Below are 17,814 nucleotides of genomic sequence, written 5' to 3'. Positions count from 1 at the left end.
TCAAGTCAGTGGCTCCTTTGGTGGACTTGTTCCATATGAATAGGGTTTACCTTCTGAATAATAATAATAATAATAATAATAATAATAATAATCAAAATAATACAGGCTCTCTGGAGCAAGGTTTGATACAAAGCTCCTTCTCGGTGGGTAAGATTCAGAAAACTTCCAGTAAACGCATGCGGGTGACACCACCCGTTGAGGCTAGTTCTTGTGGCAAGCGATGATTAATAGGACAACGTCCTCGTGTGATGAAAAAGCTTGATATCTGGCCGAATGAGAGAGAAGTTCTCCCACATTTATTGACTAAGAGGAAAATCTCTCTCCCCAGAGCAAGAGTCCAACCTATCGCCGGGGATGTTTGCTCAATTCCAGATACGCTACACAAGACGCAGAGGGATCGTGAACACCACAACATCCTGTGTCTTGAATAGTTACTGTCTGACGTAACCTTCTTCTGTTTTTTTGTTTTTCCTATTTCTTTCTTCCTATTCCTTGCACTTTTTAGTTTTTCTGTGAAAGAAAGCTTTTGAGATGGCTTTTTGTCTGTCCGTCCGCCCTCAGATCTTAAAAACTACTGAGGCCGGAGAGCTGTAAATTGGTATGTTGATCATCCACCCCTCAATCATCAAACATATCAAATCGCAGCCCGTTAGCCTCAGTAGTTTTTATTTTATTGAAGGTTAAAGTTAGCCATGATCGTCCGTCTGGCACCACTTTAGGTGCCAGCAACACAGGCCACCACCGGGGCGTGGCTGAAAGTTTCATGGGCCGCGGCTGAGAGTTTCACGGGCCTGGCTGAGAATTTCATACAGCATCATACGCTGTACAGAAAACTCGATTCCGCCGAAGACGCTTCGGCGCACCTTCTACTTGTTTATTGTCGTATTAAGATTACAGTTATTTCAGCTCTTAATTGTACTGTCATCATTTATTATCATTATTACAATCAAAAGTTTTATCAATATCCTCCATCCTCCTTTCCTACCTGCTTTTGTACTCGCCACAATATCAGAAATGACTATCATATGGGTTAATCTCTTCTTCTCTCTTCTGTGTCTCATCTTATTCTATTTCTTGGTATTATCTTCTCTAAATTCATCTGTCTATTGGCGTTATTCTCTATTCCTTCATCTTTATCATCTTAATTATCTACATCAAGACTTTTTAGCCTTTTTCCTTTTTTTCTTCTACAATAAATGAATTTATTGGTTTTTCTATCCATCATCATCAGCCTTTCTTTCCCTCCTCCTTCTTCTTCTTCGCTGGTTTTTCTATTCCATCATCATCAGCCTTTCTTTCCCTCCCTCCTTCTTCTTCTTCGCTGGTTTTTCTATTCCATCATCATCAGCCTTTCTTTTCCTCCTTTCTTCACCTTTTCCTTCCTATCCCTCTACGTCAAGTTTTTCTAGCTATTTTTTTTTATTCTTCTACAATAAATGAACGTGTTGGTTTTTCTATTCCATCATCATTAGCCTTTTTTTCTTCCCTTCTTCCACCTTTTACTTTCTTATCCACCTACGTCAAGTTTCTCTAACCATTCTTTTTCATTCTACAATAAATGATTTTGTTGGTTTTTCTATTCCATCATCATCAGCTTTTCCTTTTCTCCCCTCCTTCCTCTTCTTCTCTGGGTTTTCTATTCCACCACCATCAGCCTTTCTTTGCCTCCATTCTTCCACTCTTTCTTTATTATCCACCTACGTCAAGCTTCTCTATCCATTTTTTTTTATTCTTCTATAAATGAATTTGTTGATTTTTCTCTTCCGTCATCATCAGCCTATCTTTTCCTCCCTTCTTCCACTTTCTCCTTCTTGTCCACCTACGTCAAGTCCCTCCAAGTTAATTCTTTATACTTCTACAATAAATGAATTTACTGATTTTCCTATTTCATCATCATCAGCCTTTCCTCCTCCTCCTCCTCCTCCTCCTCCTCCTCCTCCTCCTCCTCCTCCTCCTCCTCCTCCTCCTCCTCCTCCTCCTCCTCTTCTTCTTCTTCTTCTTCTTCTGTTTCTACGGCGACTCAAAAGTCACCTGTCGTCGTCGCCGTCGGCCTTCCATTCCACCGTCTTCGTCATCGCGAGCCTTTCCTTCTTCTTCTTCTTCTTCTTCTTCTTCTCCTCCTCGGCCAACTGGAGCCGCGAGAGACGTGAGACGTGTGTGTGTGTGCGTTGCATGGAAGTGACCGCAGCAGGAGCAGCAGCAGCAGCAGCAGTAGAGGCGTGTCTGCCGTATGACGGTCCAGGGCGTTACGCATGGACGCCCCAGGAGTTCATACTGCTCCCCAGCCCTGGAAGGAATTGGATTGCGCACGAGTAATTGACTCGCGCTCCTGTGTTTTCTTCTTCTTCTTCTTCTTCTGGCTGGAAAAGACGACATGCATCGATGGGGACTCGATTTATTTTCTTTACAGAGCTGCTTCTTCTTCTTCTCTGTTCCCGTGGAATTCCCGGCGGATTGAAATCCGGTGTACTCGCTCAGTCGCTGACGAATGCTGATTGATCAAATTTCCACGGATCTCCAGTCAAAAGGCGGACCACGCTTTCCAGTTGAGTGCCGATGGATCAAAATTGACCAAAGTATTTTTTGTAAAATTTTTTTGCTTTGAATTCCAGGTAAATACAAATGCGCTGTTCGTTTGATCACTGACAGAACTGGATCAACAAACCTGTTCTTTGCAAACCATCTGTCTGCACTGGAATTCCGGCAAATAAAACGCCATTCTGTCCGTCACTAATCTTAGAAAAATCATACATGCAATTTCAGTAAATCACTGAAAAATCTAAAAGCAAAATGTGCTTGGCAAAGATTCAGATTGCTTTGAATACAAGACAAATAGAAGTTAGGATTTCCCAGGTCACTGACTCCCTTTTCAAGACATACCATGAAAGTATAAAGATTCTTGGTGGATATATTTGCTAAAATAACTCTCTGAGTTTCTAATCCTAGCTTGAACTGACAAAGGACTTCTTATCCTATTTTCAGTCCTGTCAGCATTTTGAGTTGAATTCAGTCTCAGTTTTTTTTTTTAATTTCCAGTTGACTCACGCATAAACGAAAATTCACTTTTGTAAATTAAGAACGGAAACTACACCACTGATTAACCTGCAAGCTTTTGAAAATAAAAAAAAAAGTAAAAAATGCGCCGAAATTTCTTCGGCGCAATCGAGTTTTCTGTACAGCGTATAATCAAAGCCAACGAAAATAGATCTACTGTATCCTTCCGTGGTCTCGGTCTAATGCTGTATAAGCCGCGGCCCATGAAACTCTCAGCCGGCCGTGGTAGCCTGTCCTATAGCGTTGCCAGAGGCACGATTATGGCTAACTTTAACCTTAAATAAAATAAAAACTACTGAGACTAGAGGGCTGCAACGTGGTAAGTTTGATGATTGGAGCGTGGATGATCAACATACCAATTTGCAGCCCTCTAGCCTCAGTAGTTTTTAAGATCTGAGGGCGGACAGAAAAAGTGCGGACGGACAGACAAAGCCGGCACAATAGTTTTCTTGTACAGAAAACTAAAAAATGTATCTTCCATTCTGTTCTCTCGAATGCTCACCTCTTACAATTGAATAACTGCATTTGGTAAGGAAAGCAGTTTACTTTAACACAAAATTAATGAATTTACGTGAATAAGAAACTGAATAATAAGTAAAAAGGACCAATAATGTATATGAGCGATTGTATTCTTTCAAAATGCAAAAAAGCGAGGTTAAAGAAATGGAAAACTACAATCGCTCACATACATTATTGTGGCTTTTTACTTATTATTTCCGGTCACATTATAGTGATTCTCCATAGATAAGAAACTGAACTTGTTATGATGCGATTAAATGGAATTTTGTTTTGGTAAAAATTTAGTTAACCACAACCCAAAAATGATTACTGAAGTAACCTAGATTCCGGTTGGTTAAAACCGCCCGTCAAAAATCATTCTGTCCAATTCAGAATGTTCCAAATGGCTTCAAACAAACCAATTGTGCAGAAATACGACAGCAAGATAATTAATTTGCTTTACCCAAGACTCCGTTTTAATGCAACCCACAAGAAATGAATGCAATTTCTTCAAGAAACAGATAAATAACACGAAAAAAAAAAAAATGCGAGGAGAACTGACAGTAGTTCGTGACTTTCAAAACAGAAACAGCCAAGCTGAGAACTGAATGAATTTATATTTATTAAGAATGCCGTTTATCACGCCCAAAAGACGGCGGCAACCGTTTGCCCCCTCCCCTCCCACTCCCCCTCCTCCAGTTTCAGCCCTTGTCACAACGATCAGGCGGGAAACGATCGTGTTTTGGGCGGGAAAGCTCCGGATGAATGAGCTCGTACTATGAACTTCCGGAGTGACGTCACCGCTACGGCAGACGGTAGCCCTGAAAGGACTCGGGAGCGGGGGTAAGGGGGTAGCAGTGAGGTGGGAAACAAGAAGAAGAAGAAGAAGAAGAAGGAGCAGCAAGTGTAGTCAGGAGGGAGGGAGGGAGGAAGAGAATCAGCAAGGAGAATGACGAGGGGTTTGGGGGGTTGGGGCGTGTTGGTGGGGGGAGACCCCTTAAATTAAGGCGGAACAAGACTGACTGATTTGGGTAATTGGTTGGTTTAAGCTGAAGGAATGGAAGAACAGGTGCAGGACGCGAAAGATGGTAAAAGGTGGGGTGGGGGGATGGGGGATTGGAAGGGTAAACAGGAAGGGAGTTCCTTAAGGGGTCATGCTTGCGCTGGTGAATCATATCACACAGAGACAACATTTAAATGGTTATATAACAGTGGATACATATTTGAAGAGATTTACATCTGTTTGTGTATTTACAGCGCGATTGTTTGTATGTGTTTGTGCGTTCATATACGTACTTCTGTATGTTCACTAACACAGACACTGCTGTTTGTATAGCCAAGAAGTTAGCGGTAACAGGGAAAACAATTAAAATGCTTGACACCATAATAACTTGTCGTTAGTAGCAAGGGGGCCGCAGTCAGTAAATTTAATTTTTGTTTTCAGTTGATTAGTCTGAATCCAGAGGACGACACCAGGCTTCCTATTCCCTTCCCCACCTTTTGCAAGTTGCGTAAGCCAAAAAAAAATTCTGAAAGAATAGATAAGAAATACGGAATGAAAAATAAAGAGAAAACTGAAGAGAATACATGCATGATGGAATGACAGAGATAGAAGGTTTAAGAGCAAAGGGACAGGCATAAGGACGGGAAAAAGGACGGGTATACTTTTGTTGTTTAATACAGGCCCCGTAACGAAAATCTCTCTCTCTCTCTCTCTCTCTCTCTCTCTCTCTCTCTCTCTCTCTCTCTCTCTCTCTCTAGGAAAAACAATTAAGCATATGTTCATACGCATTCATATCAGTATGGAAATTATAAACACAAGGACATAACCTATACACACATATATAGGTATGCATTATATATACATATATATATATATATATATATATATATATATATATATATATATATATATATATATATATATATATATATATGTATGTATATATATACACACATATATACATATACAATACAAATATATTTATACATAAAACCATGTTCCCAGTCCTCCTTGCAGTCGGCCGTCTGGAACCTCGTCCTGAGGTACTCCACTTCTCGCCAGCTGGGGTTGGATGCACTCAGCCGTGTCACTGCTGTTGTGCTCGATTGTGCTCGAAGTCCTGTTGCTGTTGTTGTTGTTGCTATTGCTATTGCTGTTGATCTTGTTTTCCAGGCGTCTACGCCTAAGGCAACAATCGCCGACATTAAGTCAAAACTTGAGGTTGTTGCCGATATTTTCCTTCGCTTTTGTCGTCCGCGAGATACACACACACACACACACGAATTAAATCAATGGTGGATCTCAATGAAATTTTGGGGAGGGGTGAGCGATGGGCCAAGGAAAATGTGGCTGAATTTGGATCTGGATCCGAATGCAGATCCAGGATTTTTTCTTTATTGACCAGACTCGTAAAGATGGACAAATTCTTTGGATTTTGATTTCCTCAAAGCACCTGACACCAGAGTTTATTCCTCATCAGTACATATTTCTTATTGTTACTTATCCATCATTAACTGTATTCCTTTTTTTTTCTTGCAACTTTATGCTTTATCCCAACGTCATGGTCATAATCGTTGGGACGCTAGTTTGGATAAACAAATAAAAATATCCTTCAGTCCTCTTTAGTCGCTATTTTTCATTTTTTAACATCTCTTTTTCTTACCATGATTCTAAACACAACCAGAAGGCAGAACGGAAAAATTAATTCCCTAAAGAAAAACTGACATTACCTACAGACTGAGGAAAGGTTAATCGGACAGGTGCAGAAGAAAAAGAATGAAAGATATCTTCTTTCTCCTCTTTATTACGGTTGCTGTCTCTCACTATGACGAATAGGGGGAGGACGCCCACGTTAAAGAGACGAATGCCTCTCTTCTTTGTCGAGAACAGGTGTACGTGAAACAATTAGACGAGTGGCACCTGTTTCTCGCTTTTTCTAAACCAGGCTTCGAATGAGGTCAAGTAGGATTCTCTTCAGTTTCTGCGTCGTCTTCCTCAAAGAAAAGTGCAGATGGAAGAAAATTCAACCTTCTCTCTTCTTTAAAAAAAAATGTGAGAACTAGAAGAATGCACGTATTTCCTTCTTTTAAGATAAGAGTAGAAGGAGGATAAGGGCTTAATCTTTTCTTCTTACTGTATTTTGGCCTTCTTCTTTGTCTTATACCAAAATCTTCTTGTATTATACCGAAGTATTCTTTCCTCCTTACCGAGGTCTTCTTTCCTTCTTACCGAGGTCTTCTTTCCTCCTTACCGAGGTCTCCTTTTCCTCGGCCAGTCTCCTTCTCATATTCTCACCGTAGTCTTCTTTTCTTATAAGGAAGTCTTCTTTTCTTCTTGCTGAAATCTCCTTCTCTTAGCTGAAGTCTTCTTGCCTTATAACGAAGTCTTCTTTTCCCCTTACCAAAGTCTCCTCCGTGTCTTCAGCCGGTCTTCTCTTATTCTTACCGAAGACTTCTTGTCTTATACTGAAGTCTTCTTTTCTCCGGCCAGCCTTCTTCTCTTACTGGTCTTCTACAGAAGTCTTCTTGTCTTCTATTGAAGTCCTCTAGTCAAGACTTCTTCTTGTCTTCTTTGACAGTCTTTTTGTCTTGCACCGAAGTTTTCCTGTCTTCTATTAAAGTCTTCTTGTCCTCTACTGAAATCTTTATATCTCCTATCAAAATCTTTTTCTTTTCTTCTATTGCAGTCTTTTTGACTTCTACCGAAGTCTTCTTGTCTTCTATCGTGTAGCCTTCTTGTCTTCCACCGAAGTCTTCTTCTTCTTGTCTTCCACCGAAGCCTTCTTCTTCTCCTTGACTTCCACTGAAGTCTTCTTCTACCCCTTGTCTTCCACCGAAGTCTTCTTCTTCTTCTCCTTGTCTTCCACTGAAGTCATCTTCTCCTCCTTGTCTTCCACCGAAGTCACCTTCTCCTCCTTGTCTTCCATCGAAGTCTTCTTCTTTTCCTTGTCTTCCACCGAAGTCTTCTCCTTCTTCTCCTTGTCTTCCACAGAAGTCTTCTTCTTCTCACTGTCTTCCACCGAAGTCACCTTCTCCTCCTTGTCTTCCATCGAAGTCTTCTTCTTTTCCTTGTCTTCCACCGAAGTCTTCTCCTTGTCTCCCACCGAAGTCATCGCCATCCCTGCCTCCTCCTCCGCCTCCTCCTCCGCCTCCTCCGCCGTGCCACTCCGATCGGTGCGGTTTGAACTCACTCGGGTTTCTGTTCGACCTCGCTTCCGGTCCGTCGTAAATTGTTCGGAACCGAGCGCGAGAGGATGTGGGAACGACAGTCTGTGCGCGCTCTATACACGCGCGCGAGCTCGCGCGTCTCGATCAACATACCGGAAGCCTCCTGTTTATCTGCGTTTATCGGCGACGCTGAAGCCTGTATTGATTCTTTAGAAAAAAGGGATGATTTTAGAGAGAGAGAGAGAGAGAGAGAGAGAGAGAGAGAGAGAGAGAGAGAGAAGTGAAATTCGAGAGGAAGTGAAAATTCTTCGTGTTAGACTTTGTCACAAACGAGGTTATCGTCAGAGAGAGAGAGAGAGAGAGAGAGAGAGAGAGAGAGAGAGAGACGTCATTCATTAACTCCTCTTCCTATTCATCACTTCGCTCTCTCAATCGATCTTCTTGACTCCACATGAACCTGTTTCAATGCCCCATTCGAAACGAAGGCACAAGAATCGGCGGAACTTGCAGATAATTTTTGCTTACTTCTGCGTTTACAGGAGTTAGAGGAGTCCCTAATGAGTTAACCAATTACCTAAAAAGTTAACTGAGTGGCCGCGGAGTTAATGAAGTACCCTTAAAGTTAACCAAATACATATTGAGTTAACCAAGTACCTGTAGAGTTAAGAAGGTATCCAAGAAGTTAGCTAAGTACCCTCAGAGGTAACAAATTACTCGCAGAGTTGAGACGGGGTTCCCAAGGGGTTAACAAAATACCCACTGAGCTAACCAAGTACACCTGCAGAGTTAACCAATTGCCCGTAGTTAGCTAAGCACCTAATGAATAAAGCAAATGCTAGCCAGGTTACAACAGTGCCCAGTGAGTGCACAAAGTGCCTGCAGTCTGTTTGCAAAGTGCCTGCTTGCTTTAACCAAGTTCCGCAACATTGACTAGTACCCCCGGTTTACCAAACCACGCAGAATTAACCAATTTCTCCTAAAGTAATAGATCAATGACCCGGCGTCTCGTCAGAATGGATAAAATAATAATATGAGCGGCGGCCCGTGAAACTTTAACCACAGACCGATGGTGGCCTATCCTATATCGGTGCCAAAAGCACGATTATAGCTAACTTTAACCTTGAATAAAATAAAAACTACTAAGGCTAGAGGGCTGCAATTTAGTATGTTTGATGATTGGAGGGTGGATGATCAACATACCAATTTGCAGCCCTCTAGCCTCAGTAGTTTTTAAGATCTGAGGGCGGACAGAACAAAGTGCGGACAGACAAACAAAGCCGGCACAATAGTTTTCTTTTACAGAAAACTAAAAGGTATGTACATGTGTATATCTTTTCGAACTGACTCAAAATTTAACTGAAACGCATTGCATAATTTATGAAGACAAAGCTGTATCTTACAAATATTCTAGAATGTCTTCTTGATGGTATAAATGCTTTCATGTATTTGTGTGTGTGGAGAGAGAGAGAGAGAGAGAGAGAGAGAGAGAGAGAGAGAGAGAGAGAGAGAGAGAGAGAGAGAGAGAGAGTTATTCGTTAAATTTTTGTGGTTGGCGGTAATGTAAAAGTTGAAACGAATTTATTGGAGGGCAATGGTTTTACAGTACAGTGTATAAATGCTGGCTTGTGTGTAGGTATGTATGTGTGTGTGTGTGCGAATTTTTTTATGTGTAGGAGAGAGAGAGAGAGAGAGAGAGAGAGAGAGAGAGAGAGAGAGAGAGAGAGAGAGAGAAACCTTCTTAATAACTACGCTTTCCATACACTGCAGAGAGAACTGAAAATAAATTCAGCTTTAGACCACTCAGAAATTGTCACAATATTATTATTATTATTATTATTATTATTATTATTATTATTATTATTATTATTATTATTATTATTATTATTATTATTATTATTATTATTATTAAATCAATGGTACTATTCTTCAAAGGCCACTTATCGACTTCCGCTCCAAGATGTGCCTTTGTTTATCAGGAAGAAAGCCACTTTCCTTTGCATTCTAAACGACTTACTCGAGGTCTGCGTCATCAGCGACGTCACTTCCCGTCCGAACGGAAGAGGAAACCGAAATTCGAATCGGTATCGGTCGATGTTTACACTGACGCGTACGTGACATGTATGATGCCTGTGACCGGAGGCTGAATGTTGTATTCTTATGAGGGAATTCTTAGCACTGTGCTTCCATTTGGAGAATTTTGGAACGTTACCTCCATCTGCTAGCATTTTTTTTTGGGGGGGAGGGGGCTGATCACAGCCACTCGTCACACAGGTGTAAATTCCATCTTCCTCGAGACCAGCAGGTGGATGAAATTTAATGACAGGTGGTATTGGGTCAGTCCCACCTGATATTTTGATGACTAGTAGGCCTCATCGTTCAACCTGCCATTTTTTAAAAACGTGATGATTACAAATTACATCGAACTAAAATTTTAAACTAAAGAACAATTGACAATAATACGATGCAGATGAGCATTAAATATACGAAAAATAATTCTCAAAATATTTGAAATCTATCATAAAATATCTGTTATGCCTGTCAGTGACATTCCTTTGCAAATATCTACCATAAAAGAATTCATCCACACGTATTCTCTCTCTCTCTCTCTCTCTCTCTCTCTCTCTCTCTCTCTCTCTCTCTCTCTCTCTGACAGGCACCGAATGAGCGCGTCTTCTTAAAAATCAAGTGTGACTCTGCTAACCCGACAGGTGAATTATCACGTGGTTGTTATTGGACTGTTGTGGTCACAGTCAGGGAGAGAGGGATAGGAATATTCTATTATTCAGGAAGAAGAGGGCCTCGACCAGCAGATCCTCTCTCTCTCTCTCTCTCTCTCTCTCTCTCTCTCTCTCTCTCTCTCTCTCTCTCTCTCTCTCTCTCTGCACTTAAATACACTTCAACTAACCAATATCATTTCCGTGTACATAAAAGCACACTTTCTTGTATATCACCCCAAAAAATTACGTGAGTTGCGCACAAGCACAGAAACACACACACACTCACACACATGCACACACACACACACACACACACACACACACACATATATATATATATATATATATATATATATATATATATATATATATATATATATATATATATATATATACTGCATATATATATATATATATTGAGTGAATAGATAAGTACCTCTCATTTATATTATATGTATATATACAGTATATATATATATATATATATATATATATATATATATATATATATATATATATATATAAATATATGTACATATAGTGTGTGTGTGCGCATGTGTGAGTGTGAGCTGCGATGTGCGTGTCTGATGATGATGGGTAGTACAAAGGTTACGCATGCAATATTACTGAGCTAAAATGCGAGGGAAATGCCATTATACTTAATTTTTCATCCCCAACTTCCATTTAAGTATTCATGGCGCGTTGCACATGACGTTCATCGGTAACTCAGGTGAAGTCTCGTTACCTGGAGAAATATTATATATATATATATATATATATATATATATATATATATATATATATATATATATATATGTATATGTATGTATATGTATGTACGTATGTATCTATGTTCTGTGCCCGTATAGCGTCACACCAACAACGGACCTCAGCGACGTTGCCACTGAGCCTGTTAAACATTTTATAAATTCACAGCGAAAAAAACACTTTATGAAAATACTTCAGACATTCTAAACAAAAAAATAATTGGATAAAACACAGTCGTGCAAAAAGTCCCATGCAGGTAATTACGACCCATTAAAAAAAATTAATATAAATGACAGGGGGAAGTACAGACGGGCTAAAAAATAACGCAGCCCGCGTAATGAAAACATATCAGTGAGTAAACATCCAAATACGTCGGTGGAAGAGCGATGCTAATGAAAAAGAGCAAGTAAATGGAATCCAATATTTCTCCGGCCTTTGTTGACAGATCTGTTTCATTTAACGAGTTAGCCGCAGTTTTTCACGGCAGGCTCCACGTGCTGTTTACATTTTCATGGCGACACTTTCCGGCACAAACACTACAATGGGAGAGAGGAGGTCTGTTTGGAGTCAACACTATTTTTGTGCTTGATTAATGCAAGAACAATTATACTCTTCACTTAAAAATAAGCTTCCACATGGAAGAACCCATCTCTTTTTTTACTATGTATGCACATATATGCAGCATACATACACACATACATATATATATATATATATATATATATATATATATATATATATATATATATATATATATATATATATTTTATATATAAGTGAATTTTTCTGTTTGCATGTTTGTGTGCTATAGAAATCCGAACCACTTGACCGATCTGGACAAAATTTGGCACACACCCATCAATTGACCCAACTTAGATAATAAGGTACGTTTCAAACCGGTACCCCTGCCCACTTCCCCTTCGCCCTTCCCTTTGAAACTTATGTGGTAAATAAACTCTATGGGTTTACCTTACCTCATTTCATGTACTCAAGACCACATAAAATATATTAATGAAAATGCTTGTCAGTCACCACAATAATACCTAGATAAAAGAGACAGACAGCACAGTAATATCTGGATAAAAGGGACAGTCACCACAGTAATATTTGGGTAAAAGGGACAGTCACCACAGTAATATTTGGGTAAAAGGGACAGTCACCACAGTAATATTTGGGTAAAAGGGACAGTCACCACAGTAATATTTGGGTAAAAGGGACAGTCACCACAGTAATATTTGGGTAAAGGGACAGTCACCACAGTAATATTTGGGTAAAGGGACAGTCACCACAGTAATATTTGGGTAAAAGGGACAGTCACCACAGTAATATTTGGGTAAAAGGGACAGTCACCACAGTAATACCTGGATAAAAAGGACAGTCACCACAGTGATATCTGGATAAAAAGGACAGTCACCACAGTAATACCTGGATAAAAGGGACAGTCATCACAGTAATACCTGGATAAAAGGGACAGTTACCACAATAATACCTGGATAAAAGGGACAGTCACCACAGAAATACCTGGATAAAAGGGACAGTCACCACAGAAATACCTGGATAAAAGGGACAGTCATCACAGTAATACCTGGATAAAAGGGACAGTCACCACAGTAATACCTGGATAAAAGGGACAGTCAACACAGTAATACCTGGATAAAAGGGACAGTCACCACAGTGATATCTGGATAAAAGGGACAGCCACCACAGTAATACCTGGATAAAAGGGACAGTCACCACAGTGATATCTGGATAAAAGGGACAGTCACCACAGTAATACTTGGATAAAAGGGACAGTCACCACAGTAATACCTGGATAAAAGGGACAGTCACCACAGTGATATCTCGATAAAAGGGACAGCCACCACAGTAATACTTGGATAAAAGGGACAGTCACCACAGTGATATCTGGATAAAAGGGACAGTCACCACAGTGATACCTGGATAAAAGGGACAGTCACCACAGTAATACCTGGATAAAAGGGACAGTCACCACAGTAATACCTGGATAAAAGGGACAGTCACCACAGTGATATCTGGATAAAAGGGACAGTCACCACAGTAATACTTGGATAAAAGGGACAGTCACCACAGTGATATCTGGATAAAAGGGACAGTCACCACAATAATACCTGGGTAAAAGGGACAGTCACCACAGTGATATCTGGATAAAAGGGACAGTCACCACAGTGATATCTGGATAAAAGGGACAGTCACCACAGTGATATCTGGATAAAAGGGACAGTCACCACAGTAATACCTGGGTAAAAGGGACAGTCACCACAGTGATATCTGGATAAAAGGGACAGTCACCACAGTCATACCTGGATAAAAGGGACAGTCACCACAGTAATACCTGGGTAAAAGGGACAGTCACCACAGTGATATCTGGATAAAAGGGACAGTCACCACAGTAATACCTGGGTAAAAGGGACAGTCACCACAGTGATATCTGAATAAAAGGACAGTCGTCACAGCAATACCTGGATAAAAGGGACAGACAGCACAGAAATGCCTGGATAAAAGGGACAATCACCATGGTAATGCCTGTCAGTTCAATCACAACTGTTCGAAGGGTGGACGTTCGCATGAAAAAAGTACAGCTGTCAGTTGGACCATCAACACAAACCCCTCCCCCTCTCCCTTCCCTCCCTCTCCCCTTTCCTGGATAAAGGACAGTTTTCCCCTCCTTCTACACGTAGACTGTCATTCAGAGTTTTCCGGGCAGAGCCAGGTTGCTCAGCTAGTGTGTGTGTGTATATACATATTATATATATATATATATATATATATATATATATATATATATATATATATATATATATATATATATATATATATATATATATATATATATATATATATATATATATATAGTCACCCTGGCCAGCAGGAAATCTCTGCTTCAGGGGAAAGCAATGGTCGAGGATGAAGCAAAGCATTTAATTTTAAACTCTATTGTGCCGCAGTCATCTTCAAAACAACGTTTCAAACTAACTCTAATCATTTTCAAGTCATAAAACACTACTATAAAATACAAAGTATTGATGAGTACATACAAACCATTTTGGGTAAAAACAAAAACTTACAAAAAAGCTGATAATTTGAAAACTTCAGAGGAAAGCTGGAAGAGTCTGGATTGGAAGTAAGTTTTAATTTTTTTATATATATATATATATATATATATATATATATATATATATATATACATTTATATATATATATTATATATATATATGTGTATATTTACATCTATACATATAGGCTATATATATATATATATATATATATATATATATATATATATATATATAAGGATTCTGCTAACCTTATTTCATTTCCAAAGTAGTCTCTAAATGGAACTCTGAATTCCTCAAAGTTTAGATTCCTGTTACAGACCTCATGGCAGTGTTCCCTTACGGCTGAATACAACGACTTTTGCAAGGTTCTTCCAATTCTACAACTAACCCCCTTATGATCATGGAATCTGAATGACAGCTTTTTTAGAGGAGCCGACATACACTAGATGGCACTGTAGACAGTTATATATGTATACAACTCCAGAATAATAAGGTGGCAATTTTTTATTTTGACAGACAAAGTTGTCAAGGAGCGTTCCGTGGAAAATATATTTTTAAACTGAGTACATCTCTTTCTTTAAAAATAAAAAACTTAATGCGTTTTGCCGTTCCAGAATGACATCTTGAAGTAGAATGCCATCTACTTAGGCCCAAATGGTTTTCGAAGGGAGAGTATATATTCTGTTTAAAAAATCGGCCAATATTTTTCCTCATAATCCAACAGCAATTTTTTTTTTATTGATCTTGAGGAAAGACAGACATTCAGCAGTGTCACACTTCTCTATTTTAGATGAAATCTCAGCCTTCCATTCCCCTAGACTTCTTCCACCCGATATTGGTCAACACTTTCTCCAAGGCTGCAATAATTAGCTGATCTCCTACCATGCTCCTGTTCTATGATATGATTTGCTTAAGACATACTGTAAATAATCACTTCATTTGATAACTCCTACTGTTACAATCGACTTCAATAACTCCTACTGTTACAATCGACTTCAACTGTTCCTATTAAGTAACTTAAAATATATTTAACCTAATGCTGACTGAAAACCAAGATATGGTTCAAAACGCTTCCTATGTATACAGTCTGAGGAGGAGGTTCAAGAGCTACGTGCACGCTGTGTTCCAGGACTTTTATCCTCTAAACAAGATGTCTCCAAGTGTTGGTTTCCCTTATTTCTCTCTCTCCCTCTGCAATGGTTGTTTCCTTTCCTCCCTCTCTACACTGGCTGTTCGAATTTGTATTGCTGTTTAAATAATGGGTATATATTTATTCATTTACTTGATGAGTTATCTCTCATATTATTCACTTGTTACTTCCTGCCCTCCGTTACCTGTTTATTCTATTCAGTGGAAGTGTGCTTTGCAAGTAAGTCATTTTGAAGGCTTGCTTCATACGAACATCAGCTTGCTTTGACGACTAAAAATCTGCAAAATGAGTATTTTTCCTAAAATTTTACCTTCCCATCTGTTCCTAAGCTCAACACATCCTCCAACCCCCTCCCATCCTAGAGCATCCTCTTCCCAAAATCTATGTTCCCCTTTTATTCCCGAGACCCTCTTTGCCCACCAACCACCCAACCCCTACTCTCGATCTTTCAGCACCCCCACCCCACCCAACCCGACCCCGAGCCTCCTCCCAAAACGGGGTCCTTCCGTTGAAATACATGCAGCTGGGAGTCAATATATACGGGTTCCAAAACACTGACCCCTAACTTACAAGACTGTTGAGGAGGCTTGCTCGTTGCAATGGCCCCTGGCGAACGAGCAATAAAGACTCCCATCTACTTTATTGGTTCTGTGCGACCTTCCTGAAGACGCTGCTGGTGCCTGCTGGAGGAGGGAAGGGGGTTTGGAGAGAGAGAGAGAGAGAGAGAGAGAGAGAGAGAGAGAGAGAGAGAGAGAGAGAATGTTAGGGATACACTGAAAAACTTATATGTATTGGTATTGGAACATAAAATTTAGGCCAAGGGCCAAGCTGTGAGACCTACGAGCTTCCTCAGCGTTGGGAATAATGTTGAATCAATTGTTAGGACAGGGTGGAGGAAAGTAAGATGGAAGAAACTAATATGAACGGAGGTATAGGAAAAAGACTGCAAGGGGTTGCGGCTAGGGGCCGATGGAACGCTACAAAGAGCCTTGAGTGATGCTTACAGTGCACCTTGTGAAGTGCACAACGGCACTGGCCTCCTTAGGGATCGAAAAACTTACATAAATTGAATGCTCTACAGAATCAATGACCGTTCCATGAAGTTGCTGATTAAGCTAAATCAAGGAACGACATCGGAAGGATTAAAATCCTTGGTTATAATGAAAGAGTTTACAAAATAAGCACTGCGAACTGCAGAAGAGAAAACAAAGGTTCATTTTCTAAAAGAAATGAAACGAAAGAAAGCTATTGCCTTTCTATGAGAAAGAGTGATAACTGTCTTAGTGACTAGGAAGGAGGCAGAGCACTGCTTAGTAAACAATGATACACGTAGGAAAAGGTTAATTAAGGCTTAGAACAATTTCCTTCAACCAACACCAATGAGGTACATGGAAGGTAGAATAATAGTGTGTGTGTGTGTGTGTATTCATATATATATATATATACATATATATATATATATATATATATATATATATATATATATATATATATATATATATATATATATATATATATATATATATATATATATATATATATATATATATATATATATATATATATATATATATATATATAACACATTTACATGCGAGTGATTTATATTTACAAATATCAATCCCCAGATATCGTTTAACGTCGAATTCACTAAACCCTGGAAAATACAACCGATAAATGCGTCGGCATTGGCAGGACTCGAACCATGGCCTAGTTCAGAAACGACATGCAGTGAGTTTGACCACCTGGTTTTCGAGAGAGTAAAAGACTCATATCAAGTCGACTTCAGGTTCTGTACTTAGAACCAGCATCATCCTACCTCCACCACGACAGCTGATCCGTAGGTTTGTAACACTTAGCTAATTATGACTCTTTGTCACTACTCTCTTATACTGAATTGAATACAGAATTCAGGCCAAACGCCAAGCACTGAGACCTATGAGTTCATTCAGCCCTGACACGGAAACTGACAGTAGAAGGTATGGAAGGTGTAACAGGAGGAAGATCTCGCAGTTGCACTATGAATCAATTGTTAGGAGAGAGTACAAAGCAAGATGGAAGAAAGGAAATATGAAAGGAGGTACAGTAAAAGGAGCGAAAGGGGTTGCAGCAAGGGGTTGAAGGCACGCTGCAAAGAAACTTAAGTGATGCCTACAATGCACCACATGACGTGCACTGACGGCACTAACCCCACCCCCCCGCCCCCTACGGGTACTACTATCTTATAGTCACAAACATTTAGCCATAAAATTTTGCATTTTTTAAAAATGAAATTTTAACTTTAATTTGGGCATATTTATTTAAATATAGTATTTTAATAAATATTTTGTATCAATGTCTTACAGCGTCCATAAACATCAAAGCTTTTAAAAGCTGACTA

General features: G+C 39.5%; 1 protein-coding gene across 1 annotated transcript; it reads right to left on the bottom strand.

Annotated features, from left to right (window-relative positions):
* Positions 1–7,370: 7,370 nt before the first annotated feature.
* LOC136829947 (uncharacterized) lies at positions 7,371–7,673 on the bottom strand. The gene has a single exon (XM_067089123.1). The coding sequence runs from the start codon at positions 7,671–7,673 to the stop codon at positions 7,371–7,373; it is 303 nt and encodes a 100-aa protein (XP_066945224.1).
* Between the last annotated feature and the right edge of the window lie 10,141 nt (positions 7,674–17,814).

Source organism: Macrobrachium rosenbergii, chromosome 45 (assembly GCF_040412425.1).
Source record: "Macrobrachium rosenbergii isolate ZJJX-2024 chromosome 45, ASM4041242v1, whole genome shotgun sequence".
Classification (NCBI taxonomy): Eukaryota; Metazoa; Arthropoda; class Malacostraca; order Decapoda; family Palaemonidae; genus Macrobrachium; species Macrobrachium rosenbergii.
Note: the sequence above shows the minus strand (reverse complement) of the source record. Positions and strands in the feature narration are given on the sequence as shown.